The sequence below is a fragment of the Trifolium pratense genome, linkage group LG4 (genome assembly GCF_020283565.1).
Source record: "Trifolium pratense cultivar HEN17-A07 linkage group LG4, ARS_RC_1.1, whole genome shotgun sequence".
NCBI classification, from domain to species: Eukaryota; Viridiplantae; Streptophyta; class Magnoliopsida; order Fabales; family Fabaceae; genus Trifolium; species Trifolium pratense.
This window is the reverse complement of record NC_060062.1, coordinates 9,591,472-9,613,779: the sequence shown is the minus strand read 5'-3', so window position 1 is coordinate 9,613,779 and position 22,308 is coordinate 9,591,472. Positions and strand designations below refer to the sequence as shown.

Sequence of the window (22,308 nt, the reverse complement as noted above, 5' to 3'; positions counted from 1 at the left end):
TATAAACACTTGTCAACGCCATCTCACACCCTCACGCCCAGCACTATTGAGTTTGATGCGTGGATATAAACGGTGGATGACTCGATAGCGGAAACCTGATAACAGGTGGCCCAACGAATCGGGGAGAGACTCTGATACCATCTTAAAATTTGGTATTGGGTCAAACTCATCCTTACAAAAACGGATTATCGGTTGATTGTTCCGGCAAAGGATAATTGTTTTGCTTTTCATCCCGATAGTTTAGTCTCAACTTGCTCGACTAACAAATTAGCAAACTTGATGTTAGCATGTGGAAGAAGCCATCGACAGGAAGGTTTTAAATGCAACATTGATGTATCATTCAATTCAAATAGCAACAACACTGAAATCGCATATGTATTAGAGATGAAAATGTCCATTTTGTGTTGGCCAATAAAGAATGATTGTCGCCTATATGTGTAGTTTACGTGGGAGAGGCTCTTGGACTATTATCAGCGCTTAATTGGGTCCATGAAAAACATTGGGACCAATTGATTTTGAATTGGACTAAAATTTGGTTGTTGACAATTTTTCTTCTCAAACGTATCATGCTACAAAATTTGGTGATATTCTTCGTCATTGTAGATATATTTATGGCTTAATTAGTCTATTGGTCCCTTAAAGACATTTTAGGTTTTACAATGGTCCCTTAAAGAAAAAAAAGGTCTGGATTGGTCCCTTAAAGAAAAAAAGGCTCGGATTGGTCCTTAAAGACATATATGTTTGCCATATTGGTCATTTCCGTTAAATTTTAACTCCAAATATAACAAAAAATTCCAATGGTTAAAATTTTAAAAATTAATAAGGTTTTTGGTGGACCATTTACACTTAATGACATCCACAATTCAGTCAACTAAAACTAACGTTTTTTGTAAAAAATTGACGGAAAGGACCAATGTGAAACATATGTGTCTTTAAGGGACCAATCCGGACCGTTTTTTCTTTAAGGGACCATTGTGAAACCTAAAATATCATTAATAGACTAATTATAGAGAAAGTGGAGAACGGACCTACCCTTTCATGTAGGGTTGCAATGCTTCTACCAACTATGTAATGAATAATCACATGGTATCAAATCATATATTTCACGAAGAGTTGTATGGTTCCTCCCATCTTGGATTCGTTCAACTATAGGCTACACTATTCAAGCACACTCACCATGTGATTTCCAACCTCAGTTGATCACAATATGGATATTCTAGGATTCTTTAAAATATACTCCCTCCGATTCTATATATAAGAAAAATTTGACTTTTTAAATTCATTGTAGAATTGACGTATCTAGACAATAACATAGTCTAAATACATTAGTTCTATAATGAACTTAAAAAGTGAAATGTTTCATATATAAGACTGAAGGGAGTATATCATATCCAACTAATTAATATTTAATAAATCAACAAAGACCAAAACATAGAAATAAAATTTCTTACACTCTAGTGTCAAGTGTATTAGGAGACAATAAATAAGGTTGCTAATACTTTAGCTAAGACAACCACATCTCTAGCTAGTATTCAACCTATGTATGGTTGAGATGCCTCATTGTATTAAACGCATTTTAAGTAAAAAAAATGTTAACTAGAGTCCGAAACAGATTCTATTTTAGTCTCAACCCAAGTTACTCACGTTTGGTAAGCTCATTAGTGAAACTGGATGACATCGAAGGCGTGGAGAAGATTTTGCAAGAATGGAAATCTGGAAATACAAGATTCTATTTTGAAAAATTATAGAAGAATGAATCACGTTCCATTTTTTATTTTTTTAAATAAGATGACAAAAAATACTGATGTGACAGCTGAGTCATTTAAGTGACTTGTCAGCTTTGACTTAGTCAAAATTGAATTTTTACAAAAAAGATAAAAATAAGGGGCAAAAACTACTATTTTGAAAGATAGAGAGCCAAAATTGCAATTTTTTAAAACATAGTGTGCCAAAAATGCAATTTATCCTAAATTTATCTTAACTAGTATAAACTTTTTGCCTTAAAAAAAAATAAACGCCGGTGTAGCTTGAAACATTGCCGCCGAAACTCACATACTAATTTCAAACGCTTCTCTTTTTCAAAATCTCAAATCAAAATTTCAAAAGTATTCATTCGCAAAAACGAAACTAGAGAAATGAATTCGAATTCGAAGAACGCAGGTTCATCCTTAGATTCCTTAATGTCTTCCTTCAACGCTCGCATTTTACAGCTTCAAGAACTCGTAATCGCGAGAAACAGTGAGTTTTTTTTATTTATTTTCAACCAATTTTCAATTTCCTCAATATATTAACTTAATTTGATGAATTTGTATAATTGTTGTGTTTCTTAGTGTACCCGGCGAGTAGTATTGCAGATCTTTCTGCTGTTGATTCTGCTGTCACTGCTATGGAGATTCAGGTGCAAGCCATTAAGGATCGATTTCGCGATGAAATTGAAGCTATTCCTAAAACAAAGGTACTTTCTTTGATTTAAAATGGTTTTGATTTTGTGAATTAGCTGTTTGTGGAATTAGGTTAACAAATTGAAGAAATTGTAGAATGATTGATGGAATTGAGAATGTTCCATTAATTAGGTCATTCATTCATATGAACTAAACTTGTGAAATTTTTAAAATGATTCATGGAATTGTGAATACTATGTCAATTAGGTCATTTATTCATTGGTAATTTAAAACAAAATTGATTTTTTTAGTCAAATGTTAGTGGTTAAATTGTTAGGGAGGGAGGGTGAGAGGGAGAGAGAGTGAGAGTGAGAGAGAGAGAGAGAGAGAGAGAGAGAGAGAAGTTGTTAATAGCAGGGTGTAGCCCTATAGACCTCCTACATATTACTCCTTTAGCATCCCAACTCATATCGCTTTGTTTTAGCCAGAGATCAAACTCGGATGCTCATGATTGTTTTCGATCTTAACTAAAACTGATTAGTCATTAACTACTTAAGTGTAACCAATTGGTTGATAATTTTTTATTTGAAGAATTATTGTAAAAGATTCAACTTCAACAATTTCAAGACCAAAATAGTGGTTAACTCACTTTATAAAATATGTTTACTCAAATGCACCATAAGATCCTTTGTGGGAAATGAGTGGAGATTGGGATGGAGAAATTTGATGCAAAGATGAAAGATCCACACCCAATTGTAGATGTGAGTCTTGAGTAAAATTAGCCCTGTAGCTTGTGAAAGAAAAAGTAAACGATTTCTTTTAAAGATTTTTCCCTCCTTTAGGATTTTTTGGCAGTTTGGAAGAGAAAAGGTGGAGAATCTCCCACCTTATTTGGGAGAATACTTTTGAGAAAGAGGGGAGTAGAATGTTCCTAATATTGTTTTAGTTTTATGAGTGTTATGAAAAGAGAAAAAGGATATTGAGAATTTGCCCAAGTCCTCAATAATCTTCCTCCAGTATATTTTTTGAAATCCCACATATTGGTGGATTTTAGTTTTACAGAGAAAAATAAACCTCCATTGCAAAGTGGAAGACTATTGTATCTTCTCCTTCGCTTTCTTTCGAAGCCCTCCCTTCCTTCTCTAACATTCAAACAAAGCCTCAATAGATTAATTTGTTTTTTACTGTTTGCAAGATGAAGGGGAAAATTTGGATGATTGGTGTAGTAAATTGTTAATTGATTACGATTGAATTTAGTTTTCTGATCTTGCTGCAGAAACTTATCAATGCATGCCTGCAGCAGCAAAAGAAACTGCAAAATATGTCTCTTCACATTCCCTCTCAAATGGCTGATAGAATGACACTGTCAAATTCGGAAACTACTCAAACTAGTAGATCGTAACTACATTTTCTTTAATCCTGTTTGTGCTTTGGTTTTAATGAGTGTGTTGAGTGATATCATGTTGGTGAATTGCTGTTGTTCCTCAGGTTGTTTGCTGAATTTTCTCAACAAGACTCTGGATCATTTGAGGCTTTGAAACATGATGTGGAGCCTGCCGCATTGCCTAAGGTAATCTAAATATGTTTTTGTTCAATTGTTGTTTTGTTCCACTGTTACACACCTAACATGATCTCTGCCCCTCTAGTTGCGAGACTCAAAGCCTGGGTACCTAATGAAGCACCGACAATAGACACGGCACTGTCACATAGACATAAGTAATAATTTAAGAATATAAATGTGATTGAATGTAACCACATTTGCAATATCAGACTCCAAATAAACATTCAATCTGAAGTGTTTGTGCTACATATTTAAAAGTTTGCATGATCGCTATAATTTTTTTTGAAATATGTTGATACTTTCTTGCTTTAAATTACTGGATTAGGTTCACCTATACTTTCTATTATAATCCTCCCATTCCTTCCCAAACATTAACATTTAATCATCACAAGTGGTTATACTTTAGAAATTATAACTATTCTATTGCCTTGCATTGAATGTTTCTATCTTTCATTTCTCTTCAATCTATAACCCTCTTGAGATTCTTTTACCCTGGTCTCAATGAAGCTTAGCAATTTTCTTACTTTTAGTAGATGTATTGTCACGATGTTTCTTCTGTTTTCATTTTTAGGAGAAAAAAGGTCGTGCTCCTCCACCAACGTGGTTTGTCACTGGAAGTGAACTAGATTCATTGTCTTCGTAAGTAACTGAATACTTTTTGATTGGTTAGACAGTCTTCCGCTAGATCATATTCAAATGCATTATAAAACACATTCATATCATCAGCAACACATCAATAAATTTGTTTAAAGGAAAGTGTGCTAAGCCTAAGGGTATTTTTTAATAGTCTATAGTAAAAGTAGTAAGTTTTTATGGAATGCTGTGCATTCAATGTATTTGAAATTGAAATACTTAATTCTTTTTATAAATAAAATAAATAATTTCTTTATTTGGAATCCTTGAACATTGCCCTTAGGACAATTGTTAGCATGACCCTAGTTTAAAAGATGCCTTTTCATTGTAATGCCCTTGTAGCTCTGGTTCCTTTAATTTTTCTAGCAATTTTGACTCAAATTAGTACATGTTGTAGAAATCCAAATTTTTTGCAAGCAGGTGGTGTATCATTTAAAATGTTTGAAGAAATGTTGACTCGATCATTAAGACATTGACAGGACAGTAACCATAACTTCCATATTTTGCCAACTTTTTTGTGTGTATTTGTGTTTCCTATTATTTTAAGTTATTAGGCTTCTTTGGTTCTGAAATTCTTTTTTTTTTTTGGGTACAATTTGGTTCTGAAATTCTTCTCTACATTACAGATGCATTATATACTTCACTACTATCTGCTTAACACAATAACGCAAGGCTTGATATTACAGATATATGAGGGGTAGGCTTACACTAGAGAAGGTGAATGCAGTAATCACAGATATGGCCTCTTATGCGGAAGCAAATGCTCAACTTCTCACAGCCCCTAAAAAGAGGGTACAAGTAAACAAATTTCTTCATAATTGTACATTACATTGGTTACAGTTTGCCCTTGACAATTTTTTTTTGCTTGTCCATGTAGTTGGCAGAAAATCTTTGGGAAAAAGCTCTGGTGAGTGAGATCTCTATTTTCACTTCAACAAATGTTTTCTCAAAAAATTGAATTGAATTGATTTGTTGCTCTACTTAAACATCGGTTTATGCGAAAAGAAAGGTTGTCAATAGTTATTTTCAAAATGTAGGAAATAAGAGATATTGGAGCAACGGAAGGGGTTAAAGGAAAACACTTTTTTCTTGAAGCTGATATAAAAGGCCCAGCACTTAAACTTGACAACACTGGAAAGGCAATATTGACAGTGAGTATTCTTCTTACAAACATGCTATTTTGGCGAAGCCAAACTTGCTCTTCAATTAGTTGTCACAAGTATATATGCTCATGTATGTATCTATACTGGATGGCCAAGCACATTACATTTTCCATGTCACCTAAACTTTCCCACATTGTATGAGATAAGACATAAAAATGTATTTATAAGAACCCACTTAGGTTGGTGCATTGGTATTGGCTTGGGACCTGAGAGTATGCTCCTCTTGAGGTCTGATGTTCGATTCTCTCTGATGCTAATTTGAGTGGGCTAATTTAACTTATTCAAAAAAAAAAGTGGAGGCTCCCTTTCTTGCCAAGTCTCTACAGTAAAGATAATAATAGAAAATATCGGACAAACCACATTCTAACTTTGTCCGATATGAGATAAATATCGGACAAACCATATTCTAACTTTGTGAATTCAGGCAATCAAAATATGTATTTTTTTTTATCTTGGTTACATCTATTTGAAGAAATTTCATGAGTATGTCCTCTTTGCCGTCCTGCAGGTTCTTCGACATCTTGGTCGCATTAGCGAGACTCGTGTTGGACATCATCGTGTTTTCATTTTACATAAGCCTCACTAGGAAAAGTTAGTCTTGACCGTATTACTATGCATTACTGTTTGTATGTTCAAGATTTGTGTGCGTGGAAGTATGTTTTCACTTCAGTGCGAGAAAATGTATTTATATGTATGCACAAAATCACTCTATCCTCTTCCTCTTTCAAGTTTCAATAATATAAGATCTTGATTTACTTGGTAATTAAAAACAATCTCTACAAATACGATAATCTTTTACATTAATTGGTAAATATTTGCACACTTACATTGTCCTAAATCACAAATTGGTAGAAGCAAAAGCAATTTATTCTAGATTTTCCCTTCCATATTCAAAGAGTAACACACACATACACACAAAGCCAAATAATTATACATAACGTTTTTTTTTTGGTTCCACATAACGTATTAAACAAGAAGCCAAAATAATTACCATAAAGAGACGCATCTATATATGAATATTTGCAACAAGACAAAGAGGATTCTTCTTGTGTTGAGTGATCCCAGGCAACGTTTCAGTATCAATATCTTCCTTTACTAATCCATGTGGTAATTTCCAATTAAAAGAATTGAGAAGATTTGCAAGGATAAGTTCCAATGACGCAACTGCCATAGACATGCCAGGGCAAATTCTATGACCACCTCCAAAGGGTATTAGTTCAAAATCTTGTCCAATAAAATTTATAGAACTTTCTAAAAATCTTTCTGGATAAAATTCTTCTGGATTTTTCCAAAAATTATGGTCTCTTGGAATAGCCCAAGCATTCACATAAACTATTGTCTTGGCTGGAATCATATATTAATACGAGAACCTATATTTTTTTTTTATAATTTTTACGGAAATCTATATTTTTGTTTATATATTTCTACTCATATATTAATTCAAGTGTCTATTTTGTGTGATATATATGAACAAGTTTAATAATATTATATATTAATACAAGTGTTCATATATTTGCTACTATTATAAATAAATATTATCCCAACAAAGTTTAATACTATTCATATATGAACAAAGATTTTTTTTTAAGACTATTCATATATATATATATATATATGAACACGGTGTTCACCGATAAATATACAATTATGACTGGCGTCAGTGGCATTTAGCATACACAAAAAATAAAACTTGGGTATCATACAAAAATGTCATTTTCACCATTAATTCAGTGGTCAAGATTGAAGATGGGTTACCTCCTTAGTGGGTTTTTGAGATATTTTGTGAATAATTGCGATGCCATTCACCAATTGTATGTGAATGTATTTATGGATTTATGCGACACGAATTTTTAAGAATTACTCTATTCGGTCTTAAATATAAGAAAAAATCAAAATATATTTAGCTCAAATTTAGACTAAACACATTTTGATTTTTGCTTATATTTAAGACCGGATGAAATATGTGTCATGAATTTATTTTTTACGAAAAAAATAAAATTGTTTACTCATTTTGGGATGGCAAAAGACACATGTTAACGTCACCCATAAAAATATTATCTCATTTGTGTACATACATTAGAAAAACGGCTTGGATGTGTATAAGAAATTCACCAAAAATAAATAAAATATAAAAATAGAGAAAATTGAATTAAAATAACATACCACTAGGACTATTGCTTTGATGTGATCAAAAGTGAAATCAAAAGGAAATGAATGCTTTTTCTTCAATTGGAGTAAGATATCAACTATATCTTCTTCATCATCTGCAATTTGTTGTCTATTTGGATCCAAATGTTCATCAATAATCTCTTGAGAAAACTCATCAAATTCCTTGAAAATTCTATCAACACGACCATGCAATCCTCTTAGTTTATCGATCCAACCCGTGAATGGAATATAATCAGAAAAAAAGAATTCTGCAAACAAAGCTTGGAACTCATGCAACATTTCATGAAACCTACTTCTCTCATTTCCATCATTCTCATATCTTTTCCCAAAAGCAATCCTACATATTAAAGTACTTGAGAGTGAATATAATAACTCACTCAAATTTGTAACATTTGACGAAGTAGCATGCCTTGAAATTTTTTCAATAATTTTCTTCACCTCAAATTTTCTTATAGAAGAATAATATGACACACGTTGGGAACTAAATATACGAATAGCGCAAATTTTTCTCATTTCTCTCCAAAATTCACCATATGGAGAAAATGCAATATCTGACCCATTATAAGATAATTTTTGTTGACCGTATAATATTGGTCTATTAGAAAAGACAAGATCATTGTTTTTCAATACTTCTTTTGCAATTTCAGCTGAAGAAACAACAATAGCTTTTCTATAACCAAGTTGAAGTGAAAAAAGAGGACCATATATTTTTGAGAATTGAGAGAATTGAAGATTTGAAATATCTAGTTGATGAAGATTCCCTATTATGGGAAGGCCTTTAGGACCTATGTGTTCTATGTTTGTGGAAGAAAATAAACATAAGCAAAGGAAGAATTATGAACAGAACAAGTAGAAATAGTGGTGACATTGTTACAATTAATATTTTATTCGAAAGAGAAAGAATGATAACATTGTTACAATATTGTATCTCTCTGTCTCAAGAAAAAATAAATTATTGTATCTCTCTTATATATACGTCCATTCCATATGTAAAGAACTAGATGACACGTACATATTTAATTATATTTTTGTCTCATTAAAAATTGCATATTTTTCTTGACCAAATTTTTGTTACATATTTTTGTGTTACAAAATTATTTTGCATATTTTCTTACCTAAATTAAAACACATTGATAGAAGCAAAAGTAATTTATAGTACTAGATTTTCCCCCAAATTCAAAGAGTAACACACAAAGCCTAATAATAATTAAACATAACCTATTAAACAAGAAGCCAACATATATAATTACTATAAAGAGAAACATCTATATATGAATATTAGCAACAAGACAAAGAGGATTCTTCTTGTGTTGAGTGATCCCAGGCAGCATTTCTGTATCAATATCTTCCTTTACTAATCCACGTGGCAATGTCCAATCAAAAGAATAGAGAAGATTTGCAAGGATAAGTTCCAATGATGCAACTGCCATAAACATGCCAGGGCAAATTCTACGACCAGCTCCAAAGGGTATTAGTTCAAAATCTTGTCCAATAAAATTTATAGAATTTTCTAAAAATCTTTCAGGATAAAATTCTTCTGGATTTTTCCAAATATTATGGTCTCTCTGAATAGCCCAAGCATTCACATAAACTATTGTCTTAGCTGGAATGTCGTAGCCACTTATAATACATTTTTCCCTTGATTCTCTTGGCACAAGAAGTGGGGCTGGTAGGTGCAATCTTAGTATCTCTTTAATTAGTGCCTTGAAATAAGGAAAATTTTGAATATCATTTTCATCTAAAAATTCTTTTTTAACTCTCGTGTTTCTAATTTCTTCTTGTACTTTCCTCAGTACTCTTGGATTTTTTATTAACATAGTCATAGCCCAAACTGTTGTGGCTGATGTGGTATCTGTTGCGGCTACAAGCATATCCTGTAAAATTATAATAAAAAATTATAAGAAATTACATATAGTGATCACACATAATTGAAACTCTTAAAAAAATTGCAACTATTTATTACAAAGAGCTAAATAATAATAATAATAATAATAATAATAATAATAATAATAATAATAATAATAATAATAATAATAATAATAATAATAATAATTTTTTAATAAGAAAAGTAGTACATAGATATAGATGGAAGGATAAATTATAACCTTCCATTGCTTCACGTAATTTTTCTTTGACCCGTACATAGATATAATCACTGATCGGACTGCATGACATTAACCTATTTATATAATTTTTTTTAAAAGATATTTATGACTTCAATTTCATAAATAATTTAATAAAAATCAAACTCAAATCGTATAAAAGAATCATCCTCAAAAGATTTCAAGACATATATATTGTAGGCGATAGCCTCAGATTATGCTTCATCTTGTTACAATTATTGGTATTTTTTTAGGGTACAATTATTGGTATGTTTCTTAATAATTTAAAGTAATAAAACTAAAAATGTTAATGTAATACAATGTTAATGTAGATGAATTGTTTTCAAGCATTATGATTCGGTCCGATTTTTAAAACTATACATAAAAGTTCTTATTTGTTATTTCTCTCGCAATTAGAAGAGAGAATTGGACTGTCCACATGAGGTACTTGACAAAAAAATTGAGACAAATTTTTTTTTTTGGGTAAGGAAAGTGAGACAAATATTTGAGAGTGTATAAGGAATATATATTCACCAAAAATAAATAAAATGTTATAAAAGAGAAAATTAAATTAAAATAACATACCACGAGGATGCCTTTGATGTGATCAAAAGTGAAATCAAAAGAAAATGAATGCTTTTTCTTCAATTGGAGTAAGACATCAACAATATCTTCTTCCTCATCTACAACATATTCTCTATTTGGATCCAAATGTTCATCAATAATCTCTTGATAAAACTCATCAAACTCCTTGAAATTTCTATCAAGACGACCATGCAATCCTTTAAGTTTATCAATCCAACCCGTGAATGGAATATAATCAGAAAAAAAGAATTCTGCAAACAAAGCTTGGAACTCATGCAACATTTCATGAAACCTACTTTTCTCATTTCCATCATTCTCATAGCTTTTCCCAAAAGCAATTCTACATATTATAGTACTTGATAGTGAAATCAATAATTCACTCAAATTTGTAACACTTGAAGAATTTGCATGCCTTGAAATTTTTTGAATCATTTTCTTCACCTCAAATTTTCTTATAGTAGAATAATATGACACACGTTTGGAACTAAATATATGAACAACACAAATTTTTCTTATTTCTCTCCAAAAATCACCATATTCAGAAAATACAATTTCTGACCCATTATAAGTCAATTTTTGTTGACCATATAATTTAGGCCTATTAGAAAACACATGATCATTATTTTTCAATACTTCTTTTGCAATTTCAGCTGAAGAAACAACAATAGCTTTTCTATAACCAAGTTGAAGTGAAAAAAGAGGACCATATATTTTTGAGAATTGTGAAAATTGATTATAAAGATTGGAAATATCTAGTTGATGAAGATTTCCTATTATGGGAAGGCCTTTAGGACCAGGTGGATAATTTGTCCTATGTTTGTTGAAGAACATAAGCAAAGGAAGAATTATGAACAGAACAATTAGAAGTAGAGGTAGTGACAACATTGTTACAATTAATGTTTTATTTGAAAGACAAAGAATGATAACATTGTTAGTTACAATATTGTATCTATCTATCTATTATATATATGTGAAGAACTAGGCGGTACCGTGTTTGACACAAAAACATATTTAAGGATTAATTATAACAAGTACTATTTTAGTGTTACAAAAGTATTTTGCCGTATTACTCAGCCGGCTTTAATATTTAAGTATTTTCTCTTTGTCTTATTTCATAAAAAAATGGATGATTTTGTACTTTTACTTTTCTTTCTTAATTTAGAATCACATTGTGATTTTGTCTTCTCAATATAACGCTGTCAATTTGTTTTCTAATTGTTTTAATCTAAATAAGTGGCTTTGCACATTGTGATTTTAAGGATTAATTATAACAAGTACGTATTTTAGTGTTACAAAAGTATTTTGCCGTCACCTTTTTTCTTGTTCTTAGTTTATCAAAGAGGGATGATTTCAGGTCAAATCTTGACCTAAAATCACCCCTCCAAATTGTTTTTTCTTTCTCGTTATTAAATAAGTGTGATTTTTCACATATTTGTTTGGTTTTGTGTTATTTGTTATCCCGTCCTTGTGCGGTGTATTCTGTTGTGCCGTCTCTGTGCGGTGTATTTTGTTTTCCAGTCTTTGTGCGGTGTTCATTTGTTTCAGGTTGAAGGATTATATCCGATCAAGTACAAATCTATCCAATGTCGACTTTTGTGTCATCAACGCTGCAGATCTGGAGGCATGGACATTCCAGACACTTCAATATATAGTCATATATGTAGCCTTATGTAATTTGCCGTTTTATGCTATTAACATGGATGTTGTGAGTTTGTTTGCAGATTCATCCTTTTTGTTTTTAGCAAATTTGAATTTGTATTACATCTATGTACTCTATCAGTTTGAATGAATGAATATCCTTTATTTTTAGTAAAAAAAAAAAGAAAGTATTTTGCCGTATTACTCGGCCGGCCTTAATTTTTAAGTATTTTCTCTTTGTCTTATTTCATAAAAAAATGGATGATTTTGGACTTTTACTTTTCTTTCTTAATTTAGAATCACATTGTGATTTTGTCTTCTCAGTATAACGCTGTCCATTTGTTTTTTAATTGTTTTAATCTAAACTAGCAGGACACCCGTGCGTCCGCACGGGAGTCGCGGCGTTGCCGCTCCTCACTTGGTAAGATGAAAGGATATAATATTTGGTAAAAAAAATAGAAAAAGAACAATGGTAAAACCATCACAAAAAAACTTTAGGTCTCCGTATTAATTTAGGAATATAAATATAGATAATGTAAGTAAAAACATAGGTGTTGAAAAATCACAAAAAAAACTTATGTCCATGTATTAATATATGAGTATAAATATAGTCCCTAAAAATTATTAAAAAATAGGCAATCATATTAAAATGTTAGTGAAAATATAGGATAGGTGATCGCCACAGTCATCAAAATAATTAGGTCATCGTATTAAATATGAGTATAACCAGAAAAATTGTAAAAAAAATAGACAACTTAATTTTTATTTTATTTTTGTTTCAAACAACTTAATTAATATATAATTAAAAGTATAAGTCCCGTAGAAACCACACAAACAAAAAAGTTTCCATATTAATATATGAGTTTAAATATAGGTCCCGCAGATATTATAAAAGAATGGGCAAACTTATTAATATGAGTAAAACACATAGGTCCCCATGTACCAAAAAAAAAAACACATAGGTCCCCAGAAATCACACAAAAGATTAGGATCTCGTATTAATATATAATTATAAATATAGGTCTAAAAAAAATAGTAAAAAATTGAAAACTTCACTTGATAACATAAAATAGTAATTTATTGGGAAGTAAATTAAAAGATTAAAAAAATAGAAAGATATAATATTTGGTAAAAAAATAGAAAAAGAACAATGGTAAAACTATCACAAAAAAACCTTATATCTCCGTATTAATATTTGAATATAAATGATAATGTAGAAATTATGGAAAAATAGGTTACCTTATTAATATATTAGTAAAAACACAGGCCTTGTAAAAACCACCAAAAAATTAGGTCTCTGTATTAAATATATGAGTATAAATATATCCTTTTAAAATTATTAAAAATAGGTAACCTTGTTAATATGTTAGTGAAAATATAGGTCTCACAAAAATCATCAAAATAATTAGGTCACCGTATTAAATATGAGTATAACCCGTAAAATTGTAAAACAAAATAGGCAACTTAATTAATATATAAATAAAAGTATAAGCCCCGTATAAATCACAAAAAAAAGGTTTCCATATTAATATATGAGTATTTTATAGGTTTCGTATATGTTATAAAAGAACAGACAAACGTATTAATCGTATTAATATGAGTAAAAAACATAGCTCCCGCATAAACCACATAGAAGATCAGGTTATCGTATATTAATATATGAGTATAAATTTAAGTTCACAAAAAATAGTTAAAAACTGTAAATTTTATTAATAAGAGTAAAAACATAGGCCCTGCGTACGTGTATGATATAAACTGTTGTTTTTTGTTTGGCACACCTTGTGTCAATCAGGACTCATTATTAATAATAAAATTCATTTTAGTTTGTTCAAAAAAAAAACACAGGCACCGCAGAAATCACACAAAAGATTATATCATTCTGTTAATGCATGAGTATAAATATATGTCAAGAATGAGCAACCTTATTAATATAGTAATAAAAAAAATATGGCTCGTAAAAATGAACAAAATAATTAGGTCCTTGTATTAATATTTGATCTAGTATAACCCGTAAAATTATAAAAAAAATAAACAACTTTATTAATATATGATTAAAATTATAAGTCTCGTACAAATAAAAAAAAAGGTTATCTTATTAATTGATGAGTATAAATATATATAGTCCTACATAAATTATTAAAGAACATGAAATCTTATTAATAAGAGGAAAAACATATGCCAATTTTTTTTTTCATAGCCGCCCCACAACAACAACATAGTAAACTCTACTTTTTGCTTTTTATTCTTGTTCATCTTTCAATGAGGGGTGATTTTGGATCAATTTTGATCTAAAATCACCCCTTTTTGATTGTTTTATATTTTTTTTTATTTAAATAAGTGATTTTTCACACATTCTTATGTTTCATTTGAGTTTTCTTTTGTTGTTCTTGTCTGATGTTGTTTTAATCCCGTCTTAGTGCAGAGTTTTTTAGTCTTGAGTTCGCGTCTTGGTACGGTGTCCGGTTTAATTCCGTTGTAGTACAATGTTTGTTTTGTTCAGATTGCAAATTTGCTCCGATTCAGATTCAGTGCAGATTCACACGTACTCTACTTACTTGAATAAATGAATATTGTTTGTTGTTAGTCTAAAAAAAAAGAAAAACATAGGTCCCGTAGAATTCATACGAAAGATTATGTCCCCATATTAATATATGACTATAACTTGTAAAATTATAAAAAAAAAATAAACAACTTTACTAATATATGAGTAAAAATATAAGACCCGTAGATATATCCAAAAAAATTAGGTTCCCGTATTAATTTGAATATAACCCGTAAAATTATTTAAAAAAAATAGGCAACATAATATTTTAGTCCTTTTTTTTCTCCAATAATTTTCTTCCGCATAGAAAAATCTCATAAGAATGAAAGTCATATCTTTCTTGTGTGATTTGTTTATGGTTTTGTTTCTCTGACTCTTTGTAAACTTTTGTAGTCTACCTCGGTACGTCTTGTGTTGGGGAGGTTTTCTATGTTAATATATCTCATTTTGGTTTGTTAAAAAAAATATTAGTCCTTATATCAAAAACAAAAAATCTTTAAAAAAAAAAAAACTTCTAAAAAATGTCATTTATTTTTCAACTATTTTCAACTTTGTATTTAATTTTTACTGTTTTTTTTTTTTTAAACTAAATGTATCATTCACGCGCAACTATAGAGAATAATCCTCTTGAGGTAACTGACATTTTTTATTAAACACTTCCCCTTTCTTCTTTTAACTTAACTCATGTTGATTATATGTTGGTTCCAAAAATATAACAAATTAATTCATATGGCTTAGTGGTAAATCTAATAAGAATTGTAAGTAAAAGATTAAGGGTTCGATTCCTACTAAGAAATTTTTTAGCATTTTTCTACTAACGTTTTTTAATAAAGACACAAAATAACCTTGAATTGATTATGTGTCAAAAAATGAAAAAGGGGTAAATTAGGAATTTCATAGGTACTTTCTTTTCTTATATAGTAGATAAGTGGCTTTGCACATTGTGATTTTATCGTTTCAGTATAACGCTGTTTGATATTTCATCTTCGTACAATGTTCGTTTGATTGTCCATCTTTGTGCGGTGTTTGTTGTCTTTCCCGTCTTGTTGCGGTATTCGTTTGATTCAGATTGAGAAATTGATTTCAGTCAACCTGTGATTCATACAGTGATTAAGTTTGTCAACGATGTAAATTTGAATGCAAAGATATTCTAATCTCTTTGATTTTATCATATTATTTGTAGATATTAGTAAATACATTTTATACTATTAACTTAAATATCGTGAGTTTGTTTACAAATTTATCATTTTTATGTTTAACGGTTTAAATTTATACTTGAATACTGAATCAATTAAATGAATGATTTTTTTTTTTTTAATGTTAGGAAAAAGAAATATTATTTTGAAAACCGTTTTTTTTTTATAATATTTTGAAAACCACCGTTTTAGCTCCTACCGAAATAAAAAGAGTACCGTAAAAAAAAAGACTAAAAAGTCATTCTATTTATTTTGAGTGTCACGGAAGTATTCCTAACAATCACAAACTCACAACCCAAAATGATTTTTGGAGCAGGATTTAATGCTATAAAAAGAAACACAGTTTTGACCAGTTTTAGATCAGGATCATCTGATCTAAAACGTGCGCTTAAATCATTTATAACAATTTTATAACTGCATCAATCTAAACCATGCGATCTCTAATCAATGACTATAATTTGAAGTTGCGTGAAACTACGTGCTGTAATTACAGCAGGCAATCCAAGTCCATGATTTTTGTTTGAGTTCCGAGAGGCAAAAGTCAAGAAGAGTTCCATCTCAACCGTGACCCACCAATAGTACACAAATTCATTCTTTCATTTTCTTGTATATCTTTCTAAGGAACCAGATTTTGAAAAGAAGTTTACATAAAAATTAGAGTAAACAGTCAATTTAGTCTTTAAACTATTATGACCTCACCAATTTAGTCGTTAAACTATTAAAAACTAGTAAATAGTCCATAAACTATAATCACATCTGATGACAAATCGTCACACTCTCTATTCCATGCCTATTTTAGCAACATTAGATACATTTTAGTAGGTTTTTAGCAATAAATATGAGAGAAATCTAACCATTAGCTTGATTACTTGATTTGCAAGAAAACAGGAAAAACTGCAGGAAATAAAGGATTTTCACTACGCTGGGGGCGTAGCCCATCACGCGCCGCGTGATGGAGCTCACAGGGAGCCAGGATTTTTACTCTGATCACGCGCGGCGTGAAGCTTGACCACGCGCGGCGTGAAGCTTGGTGCAGGAACTGGATTGCTCTCTGACTTGCCCACGCGCGGCGTGATACCTGACCACGCGCGGCGTGAAGTCTTGATTGAAGATAAAGATTGCCTCTGACTTGATCACGCGCCGCGTGATTCTGTTACCACGCGCGGCGCAGTTGATGGATTTGCAACCACGCGCGGCGTGATGGATCTGGCGCGCGGCGTGGTTGCCCTCTGTATATATATTTTCTGCATAATTCTGTTTTCGGTTGGAAAATTCTGCGAAATTGGACTACATTCTGATCTTGGAACTTGAAGATCGTGATTCACACTCCAGCGGAGAGCTCCAAGCGCATCAGATCATGGATTCACAAGCCGTGGCGATGAAGCGAGGAAGCGTACGAAGAACGATGAGGAGCTAAACTCCCTCGGAGGTAGAATCTAGGTAGTTTAGGATGTAGTTCATCTGAATGTAACCTGCAATTGTGTAAGATCATACTCTCTTTATAGTATTCATTCAATTCAAGTCTGTTTCTAATGCTTTACAATCCTTCATTAGTGTTGTGATGATTTTGAGTTAAGTCACGTGCGAGAGTATTGATTTAATGTCTGAACTGAATTGAATTGAGCGCTCGAGTGTCTCCGGTCGAGAGATTGAGGCATAGAGTGTAGCAAACGATTGACGTGCGTTAATATCATTCGTTGTAGGTAGCTTCCGCCCGAGAGATCGGGGGAGTATCGACAACGAATAGAGTGGATTTTGACAAGAGATTGCGATTCACTATTTTGTCGATCTAGTTGTGAATACTTGAGTAGTTCTTATGCATTGTAGGTTGCATGCGGTTAGCTATAGCCTAGATGATTCCGATGATTCTACCTCACTTTTCCATATTATCAAGCACATTTTCTAGCAATTCATTACCCAACATACCCCCAATTCATGTGTATTTTTTGTATAATGTCTATGAACACCGTTCGACTAGTTTGATCACACAATCCCTGTGGATCGATATTTTATTACTACGTGATTTTCGTACACTTGCGAAATTTATCATCAAGTTTTTGGCGCCGTTGCCGGGGATTGTGATTGATTCAACTAGGCAATAGTGTTCAGATTTTCTGTGTTTGTTTGACTATTTTCTGTTTTATATTTTCTCCCGGAGCGTTCTACTTGTGTGTTTCATTGTGCATGCGGAGAACAGGTCCTCAAGAGCTGCAATTTGATCCGGAGATTGAAAAGACAGCTCGCGCAATTCGAAAGGCAACAAGGGAAGCTCAAGCTTTAAGGGGAACAGCTTTGCTAAGGGATACACCGGACTGTCAAGGACAGAATTCAGCAACAATGGAGGAAGAACAGGTTCCACCGGTTCCTCAACCGCCAAGGCGTACCCTTGGTGATTATGGAAGAAGAGACAATGACGCGTTGGCAAACCAAGGCTTTCAGCCGGCGAATCCTGTCTCATTCGACATCAAGAACACGGTTCTTTCCGCCTTAAAAGAAAATCCGTATTCAGGTTCGGAAGCTCAATGTCCGAATTTACACTTGTCTCACTTCTATGAAGCATGCGACTATACCGATCCACCGGGGGTGAGCGAATCGGACAAAAGACTGAGGTTATTCAAGCATTCTCTCACCGGCCGTGCTAAAGATTGGTTAGACACGATACCCGCCGGAACTATTGAGACTTGGAGACAGCTGGAGCGGAAGTTCTTAGATCGTTACTTTCCTATTCATAAGTTTCTAGAAAGAAGGGCTGAAATTAGCAACTTCGAACAAGCGGATGGTGAAACGTTGTATGATGCTTGGGAGAGGTTCAAAGTCTGTCTTAAAAGGTGCCCGAATCACGGTTTCGATGGCCACAATCAGATGCAAATGTTCACCCAAGGGTTGAGGGCTCAAACGCGAATGATACTTGACGCATCAGCCGGTGGTTCGTTGAAGAACCGTGACGAAACTGAAGCAAGAGAATTGGTGGAAAGCATGGCTCAAAACGAGTATAGAGCTACTAATGATAGAGGAGCCAAAAAGAAAGGCGGAGTGTTGGAATTGGATACTCAAACAGCTCTATTGGCGCAGCAAAAGCTCATGACTAGCCAAATGGAAGCAATGATGAAGCTGCTGTCCAATCCACAAGTTCAATCTTCTCCAATAGGTAAAATTGACAATGTGCGCTGTGATTTTTGTTTGCAGGACCACCCTAATGGCGGATGCTTCCCGGAGGGTTCAGAGGAGGCTCGCTACTTGGCCAATTTTCGGAAGCCGTACAACAATAATAACAACGGTTCCGGGTGGGGGAATGGTATGCAAAGTCAAGGTGCACAGCAACAGCAGCAAAGGCCTCCATCAAGGATGGAAGAGACTCTAAATCAGTTCATGCTCATGACCCAAAGCAACTTTGAAGCGATGAAATCGAGTCAAGCAACCTCTAACAAGAATCATGAAGCTTCGATAAAGAATCTTGAGGTGCAAATGGGTCAGCTGTCAAGACAGTTTTCTATGTTGCAAAACCAAGGAGGTTTCGGTGGAAACACTCATGATAATCCGAAAAATGAAACTTGCAATGGAATCACTTTGAGGAGTAGAGAGATCCCGGAAAGGCCAGTTGTGGAGAAACCCTTGAAAAAGAAGGTCATTGAGGGAGAAGTTGAAAATGAGCAAGAGGTCGTAGTTGAAAATGAGAGATATGAGGGTGAAGTAGAAAAGGAAACTATACTTAAGGAAGTTGAGATTAGTGAGGATGAGAAAGAAGAAGTTGAAAAACAGAGGGAGATAAAAGAAAAAGAGAGTAAGAAGGTTGAGAAAGGTAAGGGAGTTGATGAATCACCATATGCTAGGATGCCTTTTCCTAGGAGAAAGAAAGTGAAGAATCTTGAGCGGGAGAAGGAGTTCAAGAAGTTCATGAAGGTGTTGAACAAGCTTGAGATGGCTATACCGTTAGTTGAGGCTTTGGAGCAAATGCCGAGTTATGCTAAGTTTTTGAAGGAGCTGCTCACAAAGAAAAGGAAACCATTGGATGATGAAATGGTGAGTATGACGGAGGAATGCAGCGCCCTCATTCAACGGAAGCTACCTCAGAAAAAGAAAGATCCGGGGAGCTTTACAATTCCTTGTTCTATTGGGGATCTTACTATTGGAAAGGCTTTGTGTGACTTGGGTGCTAGTGTAAACTTAATGCCGTTATCAATGATGAAGAAGATACCGGGAGCGGTAGCAAAGCCGACAAAGATGAGTCTCTCTTTGGCGGATAGATCCATCGTGTATCCGGAAGGTATCTTACATGATGTTTTGGTGCGAGTCGGCGGATTTGTGTTTCCAGCTGACTTTGTTGTCTTAGACATGGAAGAAGACAAGAATTGGGAACCCTTGCTGTTAGGAAGACCATTCTTAGCTACCGGACGCGCCCTTATCGATGTGGAGTTGGGAGAGCTAATGTTCCGGACTGACGGTGAACAAATCCTCTTTAATGTGTTTGAAGCTATGAAACAACACGACGATGACACTCAATGTTTCAGAATTGAAGTGGTTGATGAGGTCATTGAAGATATCTTTAAGGTTCAACACTCCTCCTCCACTCTTGAAAAAGTGTTAGTTAACTCATTGGATAATGTGGAAGAGGAAGGGGAGCGAGAAATTGAGTTGTGTCTTAGCAATTTGAATGCTAGTCGGATAGATGAAAGTCCTAAGTTTGAAAGCCTCCTTGAAGTGAGGAACAAGGATCAAATGGAAGAAGAAAGGAAAGTTCCCGAACTGAAACAACTCCCTTCACATCTGAAGTATGTGTTCTTAAGTGATGATGCTTCATTTCCAGCCATCATTAGCAGCAAACTCACTCATTTGGAAGAAGAGAAACTGTTGAGAGTTTTGAAGTCCAACAAAGCCGCAATGGGATGGACTATCTCCGATCTGAAAGGAATAAGTCCCACTTTTTGCATGCATAAAATCAAGTTGGAAGCGGAGTTTAAACCAGTGGTGCAACCGCAACGAAGACTCAATCCTACCATGAAGGAGGTTGTGAAGAAAGAGGTGCTGAAACTATTGGAGGCCGGCATGATATACCCTATCTCTGATAGTGCTTGGGTATCTCCGGTGCATGTGGTGCCGAAAAAGGGGGGGATGACGGTGGTGAAAAACGATAAGAATGAGTTTATTCCATCTCGGACTGTTACGGGATGGCGTATGTGCATTGACTACCGTCGACTCAACACCGCTACTAGGAAGGATCACTTTCCCTTGCCATTCATGGATCAGATGTTGGAACGGTTAGCGGGGCAAGAGTTCTACTGTTTTCTTGATGGCTACTCAGGTTACAATCAGATCACCGTCGATCCGGAAGATCAAGAGAAAACGGCATTTACTTGTCCCTTTGGGGTGTTTGCATATCGAAGAATGCCATTTGGATTATGTAATGCCCCAGCAACGTTTCAAAGATGTATGCTAGCCATCTTCGCCGATATGATGGAGGACACAATGGAGGTATTTATGGATGACTTTTCGGTTTTCGGTAAGTCTTTCGATTTTTGCCTTTCTAATTTGAATGATGTGCTGAAAAGGTGTATAAGTACCAATTTGGTTTTAAATTGGGAAAAATGTCACTTCATGGTAAGAGAAGGGATTGTTCTCGGTCACAAAATCTCCTCCAAAGGGATCGAAGTAGACCAAGCCAAGATTGAGGTAATCAAAGAGCTACCTCCACCGTTAAATGTAAAGGGAGTAAGGAGTTTTCTCGGACATGCCGGGTTCTACCGGCGGTTCATTAAGGATTTTTCAAAAATTGCAAAACCCTTATCATCCTTACTAGTCAAAGATACGGTGTTTCTTTTTGATGAGGCTTGTGTGACTGCGTTTAATTGTCTTAAAACTAAGTTGGTGACTGCCCCCGTGATCGTTGCGCCACAATGGGATCTCCCATTTGAATTGATGTGCGATGCAAGTGATTACGCGGTTGGTGCAGTCCTAGGCCAACACCATAACAAACTTTTCCATGTGATATACTACTCTAGCAAGGTCCTTAATGAGAATCAAATTAACTACACCACAACAGAGAAGGAATTGCTAGCGGTGGTATTCGCTTTGGAAAAGTTTCGTTCCTATCTAATTGGGTCAAAAGTGATTGTTTTTACAGATCATTCAGCTTTGAAGTATTTGTTAACAAAGGGCGATTCCAAGCCGCGGTTGTTGCGATGGATGTTGCTTTTACAGGAGTTCGATTTGGAGATTCGAGACAAGAAGGGGGTGGAGAATGTGGTGGCTGACCACCTCTCAAGGCTAAGCAATCCGGATATTACTAATAAGGAAGAAGCTATTAAGTGTGAATTCCCGGATGAAAAATTGCTTGCCGTATC

At 33.6% G+C, this 22,308-nt stretch overlaps 2 protein-coding genes and 1 pseudogene across 2 annotated transcripts; 1 reads left to right on the top strand and 2 right to left on the bottom strand.

The window, feature by feature from the left end:
* Positions 1 to 922: 922 nt before the first annotated feature.
* On the top strand, positions 923 to 6,501 carry LOC123924145 (spindle and kinetochore-associated protein 1 homolog). Its single transcript, XM_045976926.1, has 9 exons — positions 923 to 2,238; positions 2,331 to 2,455; positions 3,658 to 3,779; positions 3,870 to 3,951; positions 4,514 to 4,581; positions 5,262 to 5,367; positions 5,453 to 5,482; positions 5,613 to 5,726; positions 6,247 to 6,501. The coding sequence occupies exons 1-9, from the start codon at positions 2,136 to 2,138 to the stop codon at positions 6,322 to 6,324; spliced, it is 828 nt and encodes a 275-aa protein (XP_045832882.1). The 5' UTR covers positions 923 to 2,135; the 3' UTR covers positions 6,325 to 6,501.
* Positions 6,502 to 6,513: 12 nt separating this feature from the next.
* Positions 6,514 to 8,775, bottom strand: LOC123924144 (annotated as a pseudogene).
* LOC123924143 (cytochrome P450 83B1-like) lies at positions 6,514 to 11,510 on the bottom strand. Its single transcript, XM_045976924.1, has 2 exons — positions 10,595 to 11,510; positions 6,514 to 9,781 (listed from the first exon to the last, which is right to left on the bottom strand). The coding sequence occupies exons 1-2, from the start codon at positions 11,477 to 11,479 to the stop codon at positions 9,173 to 9,175; spliced, it is 1,494 nt and encodes a 497-aa protein (XP_045832880.1). The 5' UTR covers positions 11,480 to 11,510; the 3' UTR covers positions 6,514 to 9,172.
* Between the last annotated feature and the right edge of the window lie 10,798 nt (positions 11,511 to 22,308).